Here is a 17,698-nt window from a genome sequence, read left to right as displayed (position 1 = left end):
AACTCTTCTCCCTCTTCTCTCACTAGTAGGGATTTGTCCCTCAAGTGCTCTCAGACCTGAGGGCCTCCAGTGCCTTTTCAATACCAATATTCTTTAAGTCCTCTCATACCCAGGTCTCCGCTGAATTGGAGATAACTTTGAGACAAAAGCATGTTGTTTGTGTCCTGCTAGTGGAGAAATGTTTGCAACGAATTGAGATTCTTGGCTAAAAGCTGCTGCAATTTTGCAAATTCTGTCGTAAAGTTTTAGTTGTGCATTTTAATCAAGCTCAGCAAATCAGTTCAGTCTCCCTGACCCTGCAAAGTATCCTGCTCTAGGTTTGCCTTTGAATCCATTCTGCTTTTTAATGAACATTTTCCTATGAAGCTTTTCTTGCTTTGTAATTTTGGGATTTAGATCAGAAACAGAGACTGAATAATGTGAGACTTTTAATAATTATTCTTTTCTGACAGAAAGCACATATGAGTGCCCAAGATTTTTGTGCTAGTACATACAGATGCATACTTGAACTAGTGACTTGCCTATCTGTGGACCTTCCAGGATACACCTACTGCTTTTCATAGTAGGTCTATTAATGAAGGATTCAGTGGGAACTGAAATAATGCTTTTTTGGGAACAGGAAAGAGTAGATATATATATATGTAGTCTAATAGGGACAGAGTTGTAAGAAGAACTGTTCCTTATCAGTTTACCCTGGCTAAGGAAAGATTTGTTAATGTAAAACACTCCCTGGATAATTTTACGCTAAATTATCTGGGATTTTTTGTTCTGCTTCTTGCAGATTTCCAGAGAAGATGTGAGTTGTAGGATTTCACTTGGAAATTTTAATTTTGGGAAGTACTGGAAAATTGCAATGAGGTCCCCCCTGAGTCCTGTGTTCTCCAGGGAGAAGAGACCTGACTTCTTAAGTCCTTCCTCATAGGGCAGATTTTCAAGCCCTTTGATCATTGTGGTGACCCTCTTTTGACTCTCTCCAGTCTGTCTGCATCTTCCTTGATCTTCTAGGACCTTGGGATCTAGAACTAGCCACAGTATTGTCCTAGACATCATTAATTTGGAATTGACTTACACGCCTGAGCATAGTGATTTATATCTTTCTTGAAATATTTATGCAGATGGAGGAGTTCACTTTTGAGCTATTTCCTCTTTTGCTAAGATTATCACAAATCTACTCTACAGTTTTCCAGTTTTCATCAGATTTTCAGTTGGAAGTATGTCTGAAAAGTAATACACAGTTGCAGAAAGCTATGAACTTCAGGGGAAAATAATGTTAGGGGTTTTTTTTCAAGTATTAGTTTTTAGAAATGAAAAGTAGCTGTAAAACTTTAAAAAATGCTAAAAAAATTTAAATTTTCATTAGTGACTTCATGGTTTTGAATAAAATCTCTTTCTCAGAGGAGAGCAGCTGCATCAAGCATTCTAGTAGTCACTAATAATTGATGTTTTTCGGCTTATGCAACCACTGGAAATGGTGCCAGTCTCTTTAGGATTCCCTTTAGAATATATGAAAAATGTATATAATAACATGAAAATATACTCTAACGGCATAGTTCTGCAATGCGTGTTTTAAATACATCCATTACATATAAAAACCAGTATGAGTGTCAACCTTTCTGCTGCCATGCAGGCTATAGAAAGATGGGATATTCTGGACCTTAAGTCCTTTTCATCATTCTGTATTTTAGGATATTAATTGCTGGGTTTGCTGTGATATAGAACTTTTCCTCAATATAACCTTCAACCAGCTCACCAGCTCTCAAATTTCTACTCAAGCCGAATAGTAAGTATTTTTGGGAAATGAATGTGTAAGAGGATATGCAGTTTCAGCAAGGAAACTAAGAGGTATAATATTCAGTCTCTCTCTATATATATCTATCATACTGGGATGACTCAAGTTGGACTCGAGTTAGAAGGCAGGCTCTGATACTGCTGGGAATATACACAAGGACATTCAGTAACTGGAGAGGGATGCCAAATTTTTCCATCCATAGGTTATGTAACTATGGGGTTTTAGGAAACCTGCTCTTCATGAATAAGGTTTGGTACTGAATTTTGATATACCTTAGATTTAATTTTCAAAGGAGCTTCACTGATTTCTGTATGTGTTGGAGACCAGTTTTTTTATCCATTAAAATGTGTTGTACAGGATGGAGTTTCTTTTGCTGAATCTCAGTTTTATTTCTGTGCCCCCCTGACTGGAAACTTAAATTTTTTACTATCTAAGATTTTCTGAAATAAAAACAGCTTTTCTAGCCTTTCTGTAAGTAAAAAAGAGTCACCCCTGGTTCATCTGCTGGCTGGGAAGGTTGGCTTTTGGAGCATCTGAGAGTGGCAGGATCTCAGATGTGAGGGGTGGTCGTTAACGAAGGCGTGCCAAGGCTCTAATTAATATCACACTTTCTCTTTTGGTTGCCTTCTCTAGGAAGCTGCTGGAAGAATGCTGTGACCCCGGGCAGCTCTTTGCCATGACAAAGCTGAACTCCCCGATGGGAAAGAACCTCTGGTTCGACGGGGAATTTTTATATTCTGTCACAATCGACAATGCAACTTACTCTCTCTTCCCACAGGTTAGTAACTGTTTTTATTGCCACTTTAAGTATTAATATACTAAATGGTAACATGGTACAAAGGAGCATGAATAGGCTAAAGGCTTGTCAAGAAATTGAGTCTTCATTTCTTGGTACAAAACAATCTTTTATTTTTTTTTATTTCCCTGTTCTGAAAATTTTGTTGGTATGCATGTTAATATTTCCTTGGCTGCTTTTTGGGTGTGCAGATGTACACAAGGGCTGGTGAAATTGGGTCACCCATCTTGATTCCTAAAACGCTGAAATTCTGTCTATTTTAAGTAGGTGATTTCTGCACTTCAGTCAGGGATCACACTCACTGTGAGCCTGATCTCTCACCTAGGATTGCTTCAGTTGGGATCTGTACAGATCACATGCGACAGTACTTTGTGTGAAGGTGTTACAAGTTAATGAAGTTTGTTGGTGACAATCAATGTGAGCCCAACAACAGAAGCCAACAACTTGACTTTGTTGATTCTTGCTGGTTTTGAATGTTAGAATGATTATTGTTGTTCAGCAAAGGTGTTTTGGGTTAAGTACAGGGTTTTTGGGTGATGGCAGTTTGTGGTACTGATCTAAGCTGCTTCTTGTTTATTTAATTAATATATGAACTGCTGTTAAATAATGAGGTTGTTATATTGAATTTTGTATGTGGAAGAAGAGATGTTTTGTGTGGCTACACACTTAAAAGAAAGCCAACCGTCTGGATGTATTAATTGATTTACATGTTGCTTTAATTTCTCAAACTGAAGACATACGACTTTGTTAAGCCTCCCAGTAGATGTTGAATCATTCACACTGGGCTTTTTGTTTGTTGCTATTTCAGTTAAACGTTTAGCAGAGTTCTTACTTGTTAACCTCATCCTGCCAATAAAGCCTGAAAAAGTTGGTTTGGTTTGTTTGTTTTTTTTAAAGTAGTTTCCAAGATCTCAAAAACAGTTATGACTTTCAATGAGTTTCTTTTAATGGAGAAGTGTGAGGGGAAACTGTTGTGCAGGGCAGAGGAGATAGGAACAGCCACTTCCTTTGTTGAGACATCATCCTGAGGAGCGGTTTTACAGCTGTGTCTTGTTCAGGCTGCCAGTCTCCTGTCTTGTCACTTGTGCCTGTTGCCATGATCCAGACAATGGACCTTGGCTTCCCTCAGGCTGCTCCCAGCTGCTGTGTCCCTGCAAGCTCAGCAAACAAGTAGATGCTGAAACCTGCATGGCAAGTGGGTTTTTTTCCTGCAGTACAGCAGGAAAGGGGCTGCCCGCCTTGAGTGAATTTCTGGAGACTGGCAAAAAGTTCATGATGTGTTGCAGAGTAGCGACTCTAAGTCTTTTTCTGTGATTTTGGGTGTGATTTGTTGCTACAATATTGCATCATTTACTGGAGAGAACAGAAACCCTTGGCAGAGCTGTGAACTTTGTACCACACAAAGATACTGGCAACAGCTGTTCAAAATGTGGAAGTCCTTTCCAGGGTTTCAGAAAAACCCCACCTGGGCTGGCACAGGGAGGTCACTGTTCTGTGATGACTTGGGGATTTTAGATTTGATTTTCTTTGTATTAAAACCTAGCATTCTGCTCGGCTGCAGAGGTGTCCTACCTCCTCTCATAGAAAAGAGCAGAGTGCTGGATGGACTCCTTTAGAGAGGTCATTGCTGGTTAGGGAGAAATCATGGTCTGGAACTCCAGTGGTTCCTGGGCTCCCAAGCCCCATCTTCAAAGTTGATCAGTTGGCTGGATCAAGAGTAAGGATCTGGGAAGTCCTGGAAAGATAAACTCCTGAGGGACAAGGTGAGCTGTGGAATTGGGACTTCAGTGTCCCTTAGGCTTGCAAAGCGGTCTGTGAAGAGGATGGGTAGATGCTGGTGGTGGTGGAAAAGGTGAATTTTTCTGATGTTCCAACTGTGGAACAATGCTAGAAAGCAGCTCTGGGAGTGGTGCCAGAAATGCTGCCCCTTTAATGAATCGATGGACAGTTCGTTTCTGACAAATGCTACTCACTACTACTCCTTCTTTCCTTGCAAGTACCACTGCCTCTAATTTGATGTGTTATTCCTATGTATTTTGCCCAGAGGAATTTATCAGATGAAATCCTGGTAGGCTTAAAAGCTTAGGAAGATTTATTTGCAGTAAATTTTTAAGTGAAGTATTTCTCTGCTTCTCTCTTTGTTTCAAGAAAAATACTCACCTAAATTTTTCAGGCTCCCTCTTTGAAGAATGGTGTCTATTAGCTTGCTAGCGACTGGCAGGCGAGTTTTGTGAAGATGAATATTCCTTTCAAAAGTATCCAGAAGCTTAAAACCTCTCATAAAATACGGTTAATACTCTGAAATGCCCAGGGGATGTCATAGGAATGTAAAGGGCTCCAGCTATGTTGATATAATCGAAAAAATATTTCCTCTGGAATAAATAAAACTGGCTCCATCCACATCAATCTGCTGGGCTTAAGCAATTCTGTGCTTGCAAAAGATTTCTCAGTCCTGAACCAGTTACTAACTTATACGATAATGTAACTCAAAACTGAATAGGAAACTTGCCATATTTCATGGCATAGAGTGAGCTGGCTAATGCATCAATGAAGCCTTTTACAGGAATAAATAAGTGTGTCAGAACTTAATATATAAAATGTCTCTTACTCTTGAATGGCAACAATACAAAATAGAATATTTTTTTCTTCTGAGCAATCTATATTTAAAGTTCTTACAGCTGGGCCAACATTTTCTGATAGAGTGCTTTTCCAGTAAAAATGCTGTTTCATGAAAATATAAATTTAATATCAGTTCATTGGTTTTTCAGTTTTTCTTTGAAGTGAAAAGGTTAAAAGGTTTTGGTGGTATTATATTATTTCATTGTACCATTTTTTAATGTAATATTTCAACTGTTAGATTTCTTTTTTTTAATCAAGTCCTTTGCTAGCCTTTTATTCCTCAGACCTTGCATGATTATATTATTCCCCTTTTTTATTTTTTCAAGTTTTTGAGAAGCCAAGGGAGAAAATTGCAAAAGAAAAAAGCTTTTATGTGGACATAGTCATTCAGTGTTTCATTTCAGTTCATGGGAACAAAATCTGAAGTTGCAGAGTTTTGTGTGAACCCATAATTCCAGCTGCTGGAAGTAGCTCCTCTTAGTCTATCCCTCTCTGTGTCATTTCCCCCCCAATATCAAGAATTAAATTTTTTTTGAAGCAGAAATGAAACGTTACACAGACTGCACCATCTTTTCCATCCTGGAGAGAAACTGCTAATGGCTAATTGTCAATACCTAAAGGTCAGGAGAAGGTGCAGCTCAGGATGTGGCTCATCAGAGAAGACAGACTAGCACGCAGTGAGGGTGCCCACCTACAGCCCATCTCCCAGGACAGGCTAAACTGAGTTGCCTGGAGCTGTTGGATAATGGAGTGTCACTTCAATTAAAATCAGATATTTCTTGACAGCAGCTTTGTTATGTTACTTGCTGTGATCTACAGCATTATTTCCCACTCTTAGGAGAAAAGAAGCATAGAGTCTGCATATCACTGTAGGCATAGTTTAATCTTAACAGCGAGAGGTTATTCCTACGGCCTACCTTCCACTCCTCTAAACCTTTTAATTCAGACTTAGAGTTTCAATATCAGCCAGTAATTTTGGTATGTGTCTGGAGGCACTGAGAGTTCAGAGATGCAGGTGACCCTACTAGTCTTGGCTGGATAAATGTCTGAGTAGCCAGGCTGCCACGTCTCACGTTGGCCACTAACGGTCATGGGAACTCGTTGATGTATTTCCTCTCCATTGTGGACCAACTACTATACAGAACAGAGAACTGTGTGTTGGGGAGTGTCCCTGATGGGACAGAGACATACAGCCTCCTTGCTCTCCAGTCTGGAAGTTTAGCCATGCAGCTCTGGTCCTGTTGTGTTGCATCGAGGCACAACAGAAGGCATGACTAGCATTTTCCACCCTTTGCCATCTGACTAGAATGGAAGAAACCAGGCTTCCATATATTCCTCCAGTAATTTTTAGATACTATGAGTAAGTGTGATGTAACCACAGGAGTAGCTGAGATGTAACTCAAAACCATGTGAGAGAAACGTGAGCTAACACTCATCTGCTTTTGAGTTACAGAATAGAACAAGCCCCAGTTTCAAATGTTTTTTTTTGGGATATTTTTTCACTCTTTCCTGTCTTTTTCTTCCTCAGAATTTCAAAAGCAAATTTCAGATTATCTTTAGCATTAGAGGGGAAAAAGCCCTCACCTTAGTATTTAGTTGTTAATGCAAATAATTGATTTTTGTTACTTGTTGGCTAAAACCTATAGAAAGGAAAAACTGAGGTGAATTTTTGAGGTCTCCTTTCCCCATCCCCCAAAGGGTTAAAAAATAGTTAAATCAAATGTAACTTTTCACTCTGCCATGCAGAGTATTGGTTTGGAGGGTAGAGAAGTTGAATACATTTCAAAAGATATTTCAAATGTTATACTTCAGCTTTTAATTTGGCAAATTGAAAAATATTCAGTTGCATTGAAGCAGTTAGACTTGTTTGGTATCAATAAATTATGTCAAATTACTAAAGTATGGTTCCACAGCTGATCAAATCCCTTCTAAAGTTTCACCTGCAGTATGCTGTCAGCTAGAAGAGGGGCTACTTGCATTGAGCTTCTCATGAATAGTCATCAGAAATGGTGTTGGAGAAATCCAAGGGGAAAAACTGTAGGCCACAAACAAGTCTGGGAAAGGTGACATCAGTTTCTGGATACCTTGTGATCAAGAGAAAGGTGATATTTTTCAAATTGCATATATAATATAGATATTTATTTGAAGTTCAAATTCTTACTCTTAATATAAAGGCAGGTGAAAAGTTAGTTGCTCTGATTGCAGCTGTAAGATGGAGACATTCTCTGACGTGTTCTGTGTTTCCTGAATGGTGTATTGGGTAACAGTGAATTATTTTATGATCATGCTGTGAGAATTGTGGTTTTCATTCAGAGTGCCTGTTAGATTCTGGAAACTTGTTTAGTTTTTCTTGGTTGTTCACAGCGTTCTTCATTTGGGCAGAGATTTTAGTGTCCCCCTCTGATGGAGCTACTGGTGCTGTTTCAAAGCGAATTCCCTGCTCTTAGAGTTATAGCCCACAGCTAGTAGAATAATTTGTAATTATTTCAGGGAAATAATTCAGATTTGGAAAGGGAGTTTGGTGTAGAGTCTGCAGGCTTTATCCCTTACTGCATGTTGAAAATAACAGGAAAAACATTCTCATCCTGAGGAAGAAAAATGACTGTTTGGTTCCAGCAAAAGGTGAGGCCCAGGAGCAACACGTTCTGGGAAGGGTTAGGTGGGAGCACAGCTGCTCTGCAGGTGCAGGGTGGAATGTGAAGAACATGAACCCCTTTAAGAGGACCATGTTACCTTGCTTTACCAACGCTCTGTGTTGTTGGACTGATTTTAAGATGCAGGTGATCCAGAACTTGTGTGTAAAATGAGAAGCCACCTGAAGCGAAGTGGGCTAGGATCTGATGGACTGTGGTGCTGCCAGGAATTATTGCCTTTGGTGTTGACTTTGGAAGAACTCTGTTAATTTTTTGCTAGCAATCTAACTTATGGAAGTCCTCTGCTCTCGGTAATGCTCTGTATCTAGTAACTGCTTGGAGAAATACATTAAAATATTGGCTGTCATATATGTCCTGGTATTTTTTCTTTATGTCTTAGATAGGGACGTGAAGTGCCTGTAGACTTAACGTTTATTGAGCATCTTTTTTATCTATTTTTGTTAATTCTACTGTCTAAATTGTAGCTCTCTGACTGTGTTTGAGTTGTATTTAATTAGGATTTGGGGGAATTTTTTGGTGCTGTCCCATGTCTTCCTTTTTTTATTTCCTTTATTTTCCCCCATCCCCCCATGCATACTATAATGCAAACTCTGTTCTTGATTGGGGCTACATTTATTCATTCAAACTGAAACTGTAATTAATAAACATTATTACAAATAATAATTAATAAACATGAATTATTGCAAACATGAAAAACGTGCTGTATACTATAAGGTGAAGAGATAGTTAAATCTTGTGAAGTAACACTTGTGTGTTAGAAAAGCAACTAATAAGAGATCTTTTTAATTATTTAAGCAATTGTATCATATAGTGCCTTTTGTAAACTGGGAGATGAAATACTGTCTGTAGAGACCTGACAAACTCTATGCTCTTTTGGAGCTTGAGTCTTCCCTTCAGTCCTAGATTATCTCTAGCCATTGGCATGGGGGTGATTGAAATAAAAAAATGTGGCTTAATATTTACTTAAGTGAAACCCCAACCCTCACTTTGATTCCATGCTGACTAATTCCAAATTGTTTAATTGGGCCATTTTGTGCAGCCTGTTAGCAAACTGGAATAGGGCATCATCTGTTCTAGCTGGTCAGTTAAACAAAAGCCATAGTCCATCTGAAACTGTTCCATAGAGACGAGATGCAAACATGCCTGATGGTGAAAATCAAAATTATGCTAAAAAACCTGAGATGGAATGTGTATGGTTTGAAGTAACTAACTAAAGAACGAGCAACATGCCCTTGTTGAAGTAGTTGAGACAGGCTAAGGAGCTGCTTTCTGTCCCTGTTGATCATCACTGGATGTGGTCTCTCTGGGCTTGTTGAAATTTCTTCAGCCAAGCTGCCAGGCCAGGCTGTCTTGGGTGAGCCTAATTTTTCTGGAGTTTATCTGCAATAATGCACATGCCAAATTGGCTTTATATCAGTCGGTGCAAATACAGAAATAGATGCTGACCTTTCCAAATGTAAGGGAGAGAAAGGGAAGGACTAGATCTGGCTGCAAAGTGTCAGTTTGGCCCGCAGGCAGGCAAAGAGGAGCGGCTGCCCTAACTCAACCTTTCTATTTCAAATCTAAACTGACTGAGCATCCATCACTCTCTTTACTAGGTAATACAAGAGCTGATCCAGTGCCTTTACCAGACAAACCCTTATGCCTTTGTGCACTCAGAACCCCCCCTCACAGATCAATCCCACCTCTGTTTGGGGCTTTGGGGATAGGAGAGTGTGGAAGAGCAGTTGTGGTCCAGCTTCTGCCACGTTATGGATATGGAGCTGTACAAAAAGAAGTGTGAAATCCTGTGGGATTGTTGTGGAGCCACCTGAGACAGAAGGAACGTGGGGTGTTTTCAAGGGGATAATTCAACCATGAGGGTGTTGCAGCTTGCACTGATTTTATATTTGGAAAGCGCTTTCAAAGATCTTATTTGATTCCTGTTGGTACTTGGGGCTGTACAGTTACTGACAGGTAAAATGGAAGGCTGTGCACCGAGCAGCTGCTGGCTGTGAAGTGGCCATGGCAGGGCTGGAGACAGGGAAAAGGCTGAGCAATGTGGCAGTGGTGCTGTCCCAGGGAGGGAGGGAAGGGGCACTGTGGAAGGGCAGGGGCAGGGAGGATCTCGCGGCACAGTGGACGCTTGCACACATTTCTACTCATTAGCTGCACAACTGAAATGTTCTGCCTCAAGTAACATTCTTACAGTACCTAGAAGTCACAGATGATGTGCTGTGGGATTGTAAAGTACAGAGCAAAAAGGCTGAACTCGAAGAAGTGGACAGCGCAGCAAAGAGGGACAGAGGCTCTACTTCTGCCCTGGGAATTTTATGGGCTTTTTAGTCAACGTTCCTCTGCTTATGGGGACATAAAATTGCTGCTTTAGAAGCAAGAACTGTTGTAAGCAAAAGGATAATTAAAGGAAGTGGTCACAGATGAGAAGCTACAGGAACAGCAGACTTCTGGTGGCTACGAGTAACTACAGGGCATAGGAGCTGCCTGGCTGAGGGTATAAAAGTAGAAATAAGAGTGGGATCTAGTCCACCCAAAGTCAACACAAGTTTGTTTGGTTTATTTTGTTGTAGTTTTATGTAACTGATAAGATGGTAAAAGGAGATTGATTGTTTCTCCATGCAGGGGTTTTTCTGGTAGTGAACTCGTTTCTGTACCTTCTACCTACTTCTACTTCTACCTACAGGTGCAATGATACCTTTGCTTCTTGAGTAAACTTTATATCCTGGCTACTTGTTGGCCTTTCATATTATCTATGAATTCTATTATTAAAATTCATCTTGTTGAGTTTAAAGACTTTTTACTGTACTTGTGACTATATATTTGAATCATTCATTGATCACAGTGCATTACATTAATTTTCTGTATGCAGTAGTTAGCTTATTTGGTGACATACTTCTAAAATAGGCTTAATACCCATACTGGTTTCTTTGAGGCATAGGTTTAGTTGCATTTCATGCCTGGCTCTTACCACGTGGCAGAAGACTGAGTAGGAATTGATGGAATATTACATTCTTCTATTTTTCATACAGTTGTTTGGTTTCTTGATATGGCTCATGTAAATTTTACTGGAGTGAGACAGGATATTCAGTTATGTTCAGAAGGTATTTTTCATGTGCAGCAAAGATATAGCCCCACTTTCTCCCACGTGTTCCTAAATATAGGTGGAAGTGTGACTTAGTGAAGTCTGCAGGCTTGGAGAAAGTCAGGGAAGGTTATGCCACTGCAGAAGCTATTAAGAAGGGGTAGCACAGTTACAAATCTTGTAGGAGGATTAAATAGTGACTTTCAATAGATCCTTTATGTCTTCTTGCTTAGGGGGGAGTATAAGCCCAGTTTTATATTTAATGAGAACTCTGATGTATTACAGTTCAGGAATTAACTTACGTAGCCAGGCATGGTTTATTTAGAGCCCTTATAACCTGATAAGGCATGGAAGGGAAGGTCTGTGGTTCTCTTCTGGAATAACTTCTATCACCTGAATCATTCCCACGAGGCAGGCATTGGCTTCCAAATGACGTTTTGGACATTGGAAAAATAACACAGTAGTGCTTTTCGTCCATCACGAAGCCCCAGACAAATCCTGTGATACTGGATGTGCAGGTTGCTCAGATCAAGAATCTATGCTGTTTTTTCCTTCTTGATCTACAGAGCTTATGCTTTCTTAGGGTCTTTAAGGAGAAATTTGACAATAAAATCTATGGTGCAGATTGTCTACTGACCAGTCACTACCAATCTGAGGTGACTTCAGTGTGTGGCAGCTAAAGGGTTAGTCTGTAGTGTCAGGCAAAGGCAAGATAACTGAAAATAGTGGCATCTTTACAGCTGAAATGAGCCAAAAATACAACATTTAAGGGGCTTGTGAACTTGGACTTGTGTAATATAACTGTGAAGCCCAAATGCAGAAAGAAACAGATCTTCCCAGTGCAGAGATGGTGTCTTTTTTCTTACCTTCTTCATCTATAATTTCCTTTTTAAAGACTGTTTCAGACACTTATGCGAACTGTCGGCATTTGGGTTTGGGGACAGTTGGGGGGGCTGGGGACATTTGGCAGTGCTGGTGGCTTAGGCTCATTGGCTTTAGTCCAGTCCATCAATCCCATGAAGACTGCTGCTTAAATTTGCAGGATATTTTTGTGTAGGGTACAGTATTGCCAGCACAATTCTGCACACTTATTTAAGTGAGCCCTTGATCTATAAGTTGAAGGTCAGTTATAAAAACCTGTGAGCAGGGTGAGGATGGAAGTTTTAAGGTTTCTGCATGCCAGTTTGGTGGCTACAGTAGAGCTGTCTTAATATTCCCTCATGGAAGCACAGGCTCCAATGGCTGTATTTTTCTCAGTGTAGAATTTACTGGTCTAATGGTCTTCAATTTTAGAACGTCTCGATGAAGGACACTGGATCCAGATGATTATTTGTTCAGGAGGGAATTATAAAATTACATTTTATAACACGTATTAGCTCTGTGTGACCCGAAATGTTTTTTAGGAGCTCCCAAGTCATGCAGATGCATCTGGGTGCCTTCATTCTCTGGCATGGCAATTCTGTGATAGGTGAAGAGCAAAAATTTAGACATGATGTAACTTGATAATGCAACATGTGATGTTACACGTAGCTTTTCCCTTTGCCCCTTTTGATTTTATTAGAAGTTTTTTTTGTGAGTAAATTATCCATCTCAGTGTGAAGAAGTAAAGGTTGTGATCTAATTAGCTTGTTGTGAACCAGCTCTTGGAAGTCAACTGCCTTAATTAATAGAGTAACACTGTTGTCCACCTACTGCTGTCCTAACTTCTGCATAAGATCTGTATGGCTAAGTGTGAACAAATAAATACCATAATTCCTCACATGCTGTGCTTGAAAAGTGTGGGATCAGGGGGTTTGTTTTAAGACAAGGTCTAGATTCATGGAGCAGTTTAAATGCAGGTATATTGCACTGAAATGTGGGTGTGTTGCTGCCTCGTGGGAGGGCTATCACATGCCTTGTGATGGAACTATTTGGTGAGTCAGTCAGGTAGGGATAAATGTACTTTGTAACACTGATAGACCAATTTCTCATGTGTATAACATCTCCTTACTTATGGTTTTATGGGCTGTGACAAAAGTGTTTGCAACCTATTAAGACCCATGGTAATGAGGCTTTCCCACAGCGACCAAAGGGAATCACGGTGACACTGGCATTAGTGCAGCCTTTGGTGGTGTGCACGGGCAGGCAGCTCCCTGGAGATCCCTTCTCACTCATCTTTGCTGTATCATCTCACTGATTCTGTTCTGTCTAGTTAAAAATGCATCCTAACTAGCTGCAGATATGCTGGGGAATGCCCAGCACCCACACGTGGTGACTGGGAGTGTCATAGAATCATTACTGTTGGAAAAGACCTCCAAGGTTATTGAATCCAATTTTGACTGACCACCACCTTGCCAACTAAACCATAGCACTAAGTGCCATATCTAGTCATTCTTTGAACACTTCCAGGGATGGTGACTCCACCACCTCCCTGGGCAGCCTGTTAAAATGCTTAACCACCCTTTCACTGAAGAAAATCTTCCTGATGTCCAACCTGAACCTCCCCTGGCACAGCTTGAGGGCATTTCCTCTTGTCCTGTCACTAGTTGCCTGGGAGAAGAGGATGACCCCCCACCTTGCTACAACCTCCTTTCAGGTGTGTTTGTTAGCTCCAACCTCTACCTGCTGTACTTGGACAAGAAGCTCCAGCTTCAAGACAAAAAGTTTCTGCTGTAGCCCCTCCATTGAACAACACCAAAGTAAAATTAACACCTGTTTTCACACAGTTCCCTTTCCACTCATAAGGCTGCATGAAGAAATGCATTAAATTGCACCACATAATCCAGAGGTACCACGCTATTTATGATTTTACTTTTACACAGTCAGGCTTTTAGGGGAAAAAGCCGTGCACCTTCCCAGGGGGATTCACTAGGCAACGCTACACCAAAACACAGGGGCACTGTCAGTTTATTCTGGTGGTATCTTAGTGAAACCTGTGCCAAGTCATTGTCTGGAGAGGATGCTCAGAGGGCACTGCCTTCTTGTCTCTGCCTCATGGCAGACAGCTCCACCTGGGCTGTACCAAACATCATAAAATGGTTCATTTTGGAAGGGACCTTGAAAATCACCTAGTTCCAACCCCACTGCTAGGGACAGGGATGCCTTCCTCTAGACCAGGTTGCTTAAAGCCCCATCCAACCTGACCTAGAGCACTTACAAATATGGGGCATCCACAGCTTCTCTGGGCATCCCCTTCCAGGGTCTACCACTCTTACAGTAAAAAATTTCTTTCTAATATTTAATCTAAATCTACTCTCTTTCTGGTTTTATCAGACATATTTGTCTAATAATTTTTTACAGCTTCCAGTAATGGAAATTCCATGGCCCACTGGGCAGGCCAGTCTAATACATTGCTGCCCTTATGCATAAGATATATTTCCTGACATCTAACTTGAAATTCCCCCTTGGCTATAATTTAAGAGATGTTTTCTTCTTATCTTTTCCACATATGACTGCTATCAAGTCTTCCCACAGTCTTTTTCTCCAGGCTAAGCAACCACAAGTCTTTTAATAAAATAATTTTTTCTAAACATCTGAATATTTTTGTTTTTCTAATGCTCTGCAAGGAAGATATGTGACAACTGACTATGTGGTGCCCTCTGAAATGTATATTCAGACTTCCCTTTTGGAGATGGCATCAATGCCACATTCTTTAGAAGGCAGAGCTTAATGTTGCCTTTCGGCGTGAACAAGCTGGTATTTAGAGTTGCTCATTATTTCTGTAGCCAGGAGATCACTGGATGTTGCTATTAATGAGGCAAACTTAGTGTCCCAACATTTGTGCTTGTCTTTTCTCCCTAATCATGTGCACTGAGGACTGAACAGGGAACGAAAGCTCAGGGATCTCCTTCCCGGAGTGAGAGCTCTGTGTGCCACATTCACAGCTCTGATAATCTGCTTCAGCTAATCTTGCCCATCTTTCTGCCTCAGTAAACTGAATGTACTTCCTGTAGCTGGAGACAGACAGATGGACAGTGGTGAGCGCTCTCTCTCTCCAGGGTGCACAGTGGAGATTGCACGGAGCTGCTATTGTACATCTTTATTTCTCAGTGTACAGAGCCAAGCTGAGTTAGCCCTGCCTGCAGGGCATGAAGTAATACCAAGCAACCCTTGCTCTCTGTTGATGATTTTTAACAGGATGGTGACTGTGACTTGAACGGATAATGTGTAGTGCATTCTGGATTGTAGGCTGCCTAACATATTTATAGGCTAATTCATTAATAGGCATTCCTTCATCCAGACCATCTCCAGCCTTTTCCTTAACCTAAGACCTCCTGTGTTGTCCTGCTTCCCTTCCCTTGCGGCAGGGCTTGGAGTATGCACAGTGTGGCTTGTTATTCAGGAGCAATGCTGCAAATTTCAGTGTTGGGACTAGGCTCAATAGGAGACAGTTTAGGTAAAAGGAGACAATAAATGCAAAGGCTACGCAGATCAATTCTGTGATCCAGTATTATGCCAGAAAAAATGGGAAAGCCAAAGATGAATAATCCTTGTTTATGAGTATGATGCTCTTTATAACAATTCCCCCAAGTACTTTACAGTAATTCAAATTCAATGTATGGTGTTACTGCACAGCTAAGTCTATGCCTAGAAATCTCAGGAGACAATTAAAATGAGGGCTTCTGCATGGGGAGTTTGTGGAGAAGAAATACTGCAAAACCCCTTTTTCCCGCTCAATAAACAGACAGAGATGCTGAACCATTATTCCTTTTGCTTCACAGACAAAAAATTGGAAGAGACCTAAAGAGCCCCTGCAGTATTTGGGGCAGTGTATGAATACAACAGAGAGGAGCTCTTCTCCACCCTGTGGCATTGAGCAAGGCCTTTGAAAACTGGGACTATCTCATTTAAGCTCACCAGCACTGCTTTCCTGGCTCTGGTCTTGGTGGACATTATGCGGTTCCAATTCCCCAGTTTAGGATCTGTCTTCCAAGGGATACCCAGGACTGGCATCCCCTCATCCTAGCCGGGCTGTGGCTGTGGTTGGCACAGTGGTTGCATTCATCTTTTCACAGTGGCCACTAAGCAGGAAAATGTGGATGCACCGAAAGAGTCTGTGGTGGGGAAATGACAACAAGCTCTGTGGTAAAATAGGTGAAATGAAGCCTGGTTACACTCACGTCAGTGGCAGTGTTCCAGTTGACTTGAGCATGGTCAGGATTTAGCCAACACTACCCTCTTGCTGAGTGTAGTTCTGCCAGGGACTCATAATTTTGGTATTGTGACTTCTTGGGTAACAAAGAATTTTTTTTTTTTCAGTTTCTCAGCCTGTATTAGCCGTTGTTTTCATGTGCTGAATGAGTTATCTTCTTCATCTAGTTTGACTGAGAAATACTTAATTGTACCCCTTAAGACACACTCTGAGTGAAAAGGCAAGGCAAATTTGAAACAGCCACTCAGACGGGATGACCCAATGGAAGAAGTGTGGAGGTGTGTGTGTGCTGGTTTCCAGATGTGGTAATAGGAACTCTTATTTTCTGCAACTTTTTCTTGAGAGAGGATCACATCCAATCAACTTCAGGTATGAATTTACCCCAAACTGCCTGCACGGTGCCTGGATAGTCCCTGTGTTTTGTGAATTTCAAATTGAATGTCTGGTCACTTGAGAACAGACCATCTGAGGGATGAAGAAGTTGTAGAGAAAACCTGTATAGTGATAATTGGCAGTGGTGTCTTCTCTTTAGAGTTTGATATCTGCTACCATGGAGCACTTGTAAGGCTGAATACTTTTCTGAAACCTGCTGTTAAGAGAAGCCTGCAAAATAAATAACTTCTTCAGCGTAGATCAGAAACTTGCATTTTGTAATTTCAAAGGGTCTTCATTCCTCCGAGATGAAAAGTGTAGATGCAGAGTTAGAAAGTGTTCGGGCTGGTTCTGTTCCAGTGTAAATTAGATTCTTCCTGCTTGCTTCATTATTAGCATTTTGATCCTGCAAGGAGCATAGCTGGGGAACTACTCATTCACAGTAATTAGCTATGCAAGATATAATATCTGGTTTTATTCTTTTAAATATAAGGTTTCAACCCTTCTTTCCATTTTTCCTGCGCTCTGAAGTTTGATATGGCAATTACCTCCGTGCAATATTACTCTTCCTAACCATGTAAACTTGATTTTCACACTGATTTGGTTTGTAAAATGCATGTTAATAACTATGTCCCTGCTATCCTTTTTCTTTCCTTTCCCCTACTTGTGAGTATTGCTGGGTCTGTGCTTTAGGGAACATTGCACTTCATTCTCTTTACCAGCTTTAGTTGAGGGTAATATTTGCCTTGGGTGAGGTGACCTGAAAGGTCAGCTTGACCTGGCAGGGACCTTAATGGGATAGATGTTACCCACTGTGGTTTGGTGATTCCAGCACAGTGCTGGGGGGAGCTGGAGCGAAGGGGATCTGGTGTAACAGGCTGTCTGTGAGTACCTCTATCAAGTCACTTAACTTGAAGTTATTTACAGAAATGTGCACTTGCAAAAATATCACAATTTTTACTTAGCAGAGCTGCTTCTTCCATATCCCCAAGGTTTATCTCCCCACCGAAGGATGCAAGTTTCCATTCCTTCAGAGCACCTTCAGCTACAGAAAAGCAAGTTGGATTGTGTGTTGTCTTGCTCCTGACTAGCATCACCAGCTTAATTGGATTTTTATGATACATTTATCACAAGTTAATATTTTACATGACTCTGTTATCCTTCCTTCTCCATGGAGCTGGCAATATACAAGGCAAAATCAAACCTGTACAAAATCAAAACAGATTTGCTAAGAGAGCTGACAGAGGTCTTGATTTCA

At 40.8% G+C, this 17,698-nt stretch overlaps 1 protein-coding gene across 1 annotated transcript in view; it reads left to right on the top strand.

Annotated features, from left to right (window-relative positions):
• ST8SIA1 (ST8 alpha-N-acetyl-neuraminide alpha-2,8-sialyltransferase 1) overlaps positions 1-17,698 on the top strand; it is a 115,089-nt gene that overhangs the window by 27,812 nt on the left and 69,579 nt on the right. The window contains exon 2 of the mRNA XM_017804833.1: positions 2,423-2,567. Within this exon, the coding sequence (XP_017660322.1) occupies positions 2,423-2,567 (145 nt within the window). The remainder of the gene's footprint in view (positions 1-2,422; positions 2,568-17,698) is intronic.

Source organism: Lepidothrix coronata, unplaced genomic scaffold (genome assembly GCF_001604755.1).
Source record: "Lepidothrix coronata isolate B3197 unplaced genomic scaffold, Lepidothrix_coronata-1.0 Scaffold10, whole genome shotgun sequence".
NCBI lineage: Eukaryota > Metazoa > Chordata > Aves > Passeriformes > Pipridae > Lepidothrix > Lepidothrix coronata.
The sequence above is the reverse complement of the archived record's forward strand: the minus strand, read 5'-3'. Positions and strand labels throughout refer to the sequence as shown.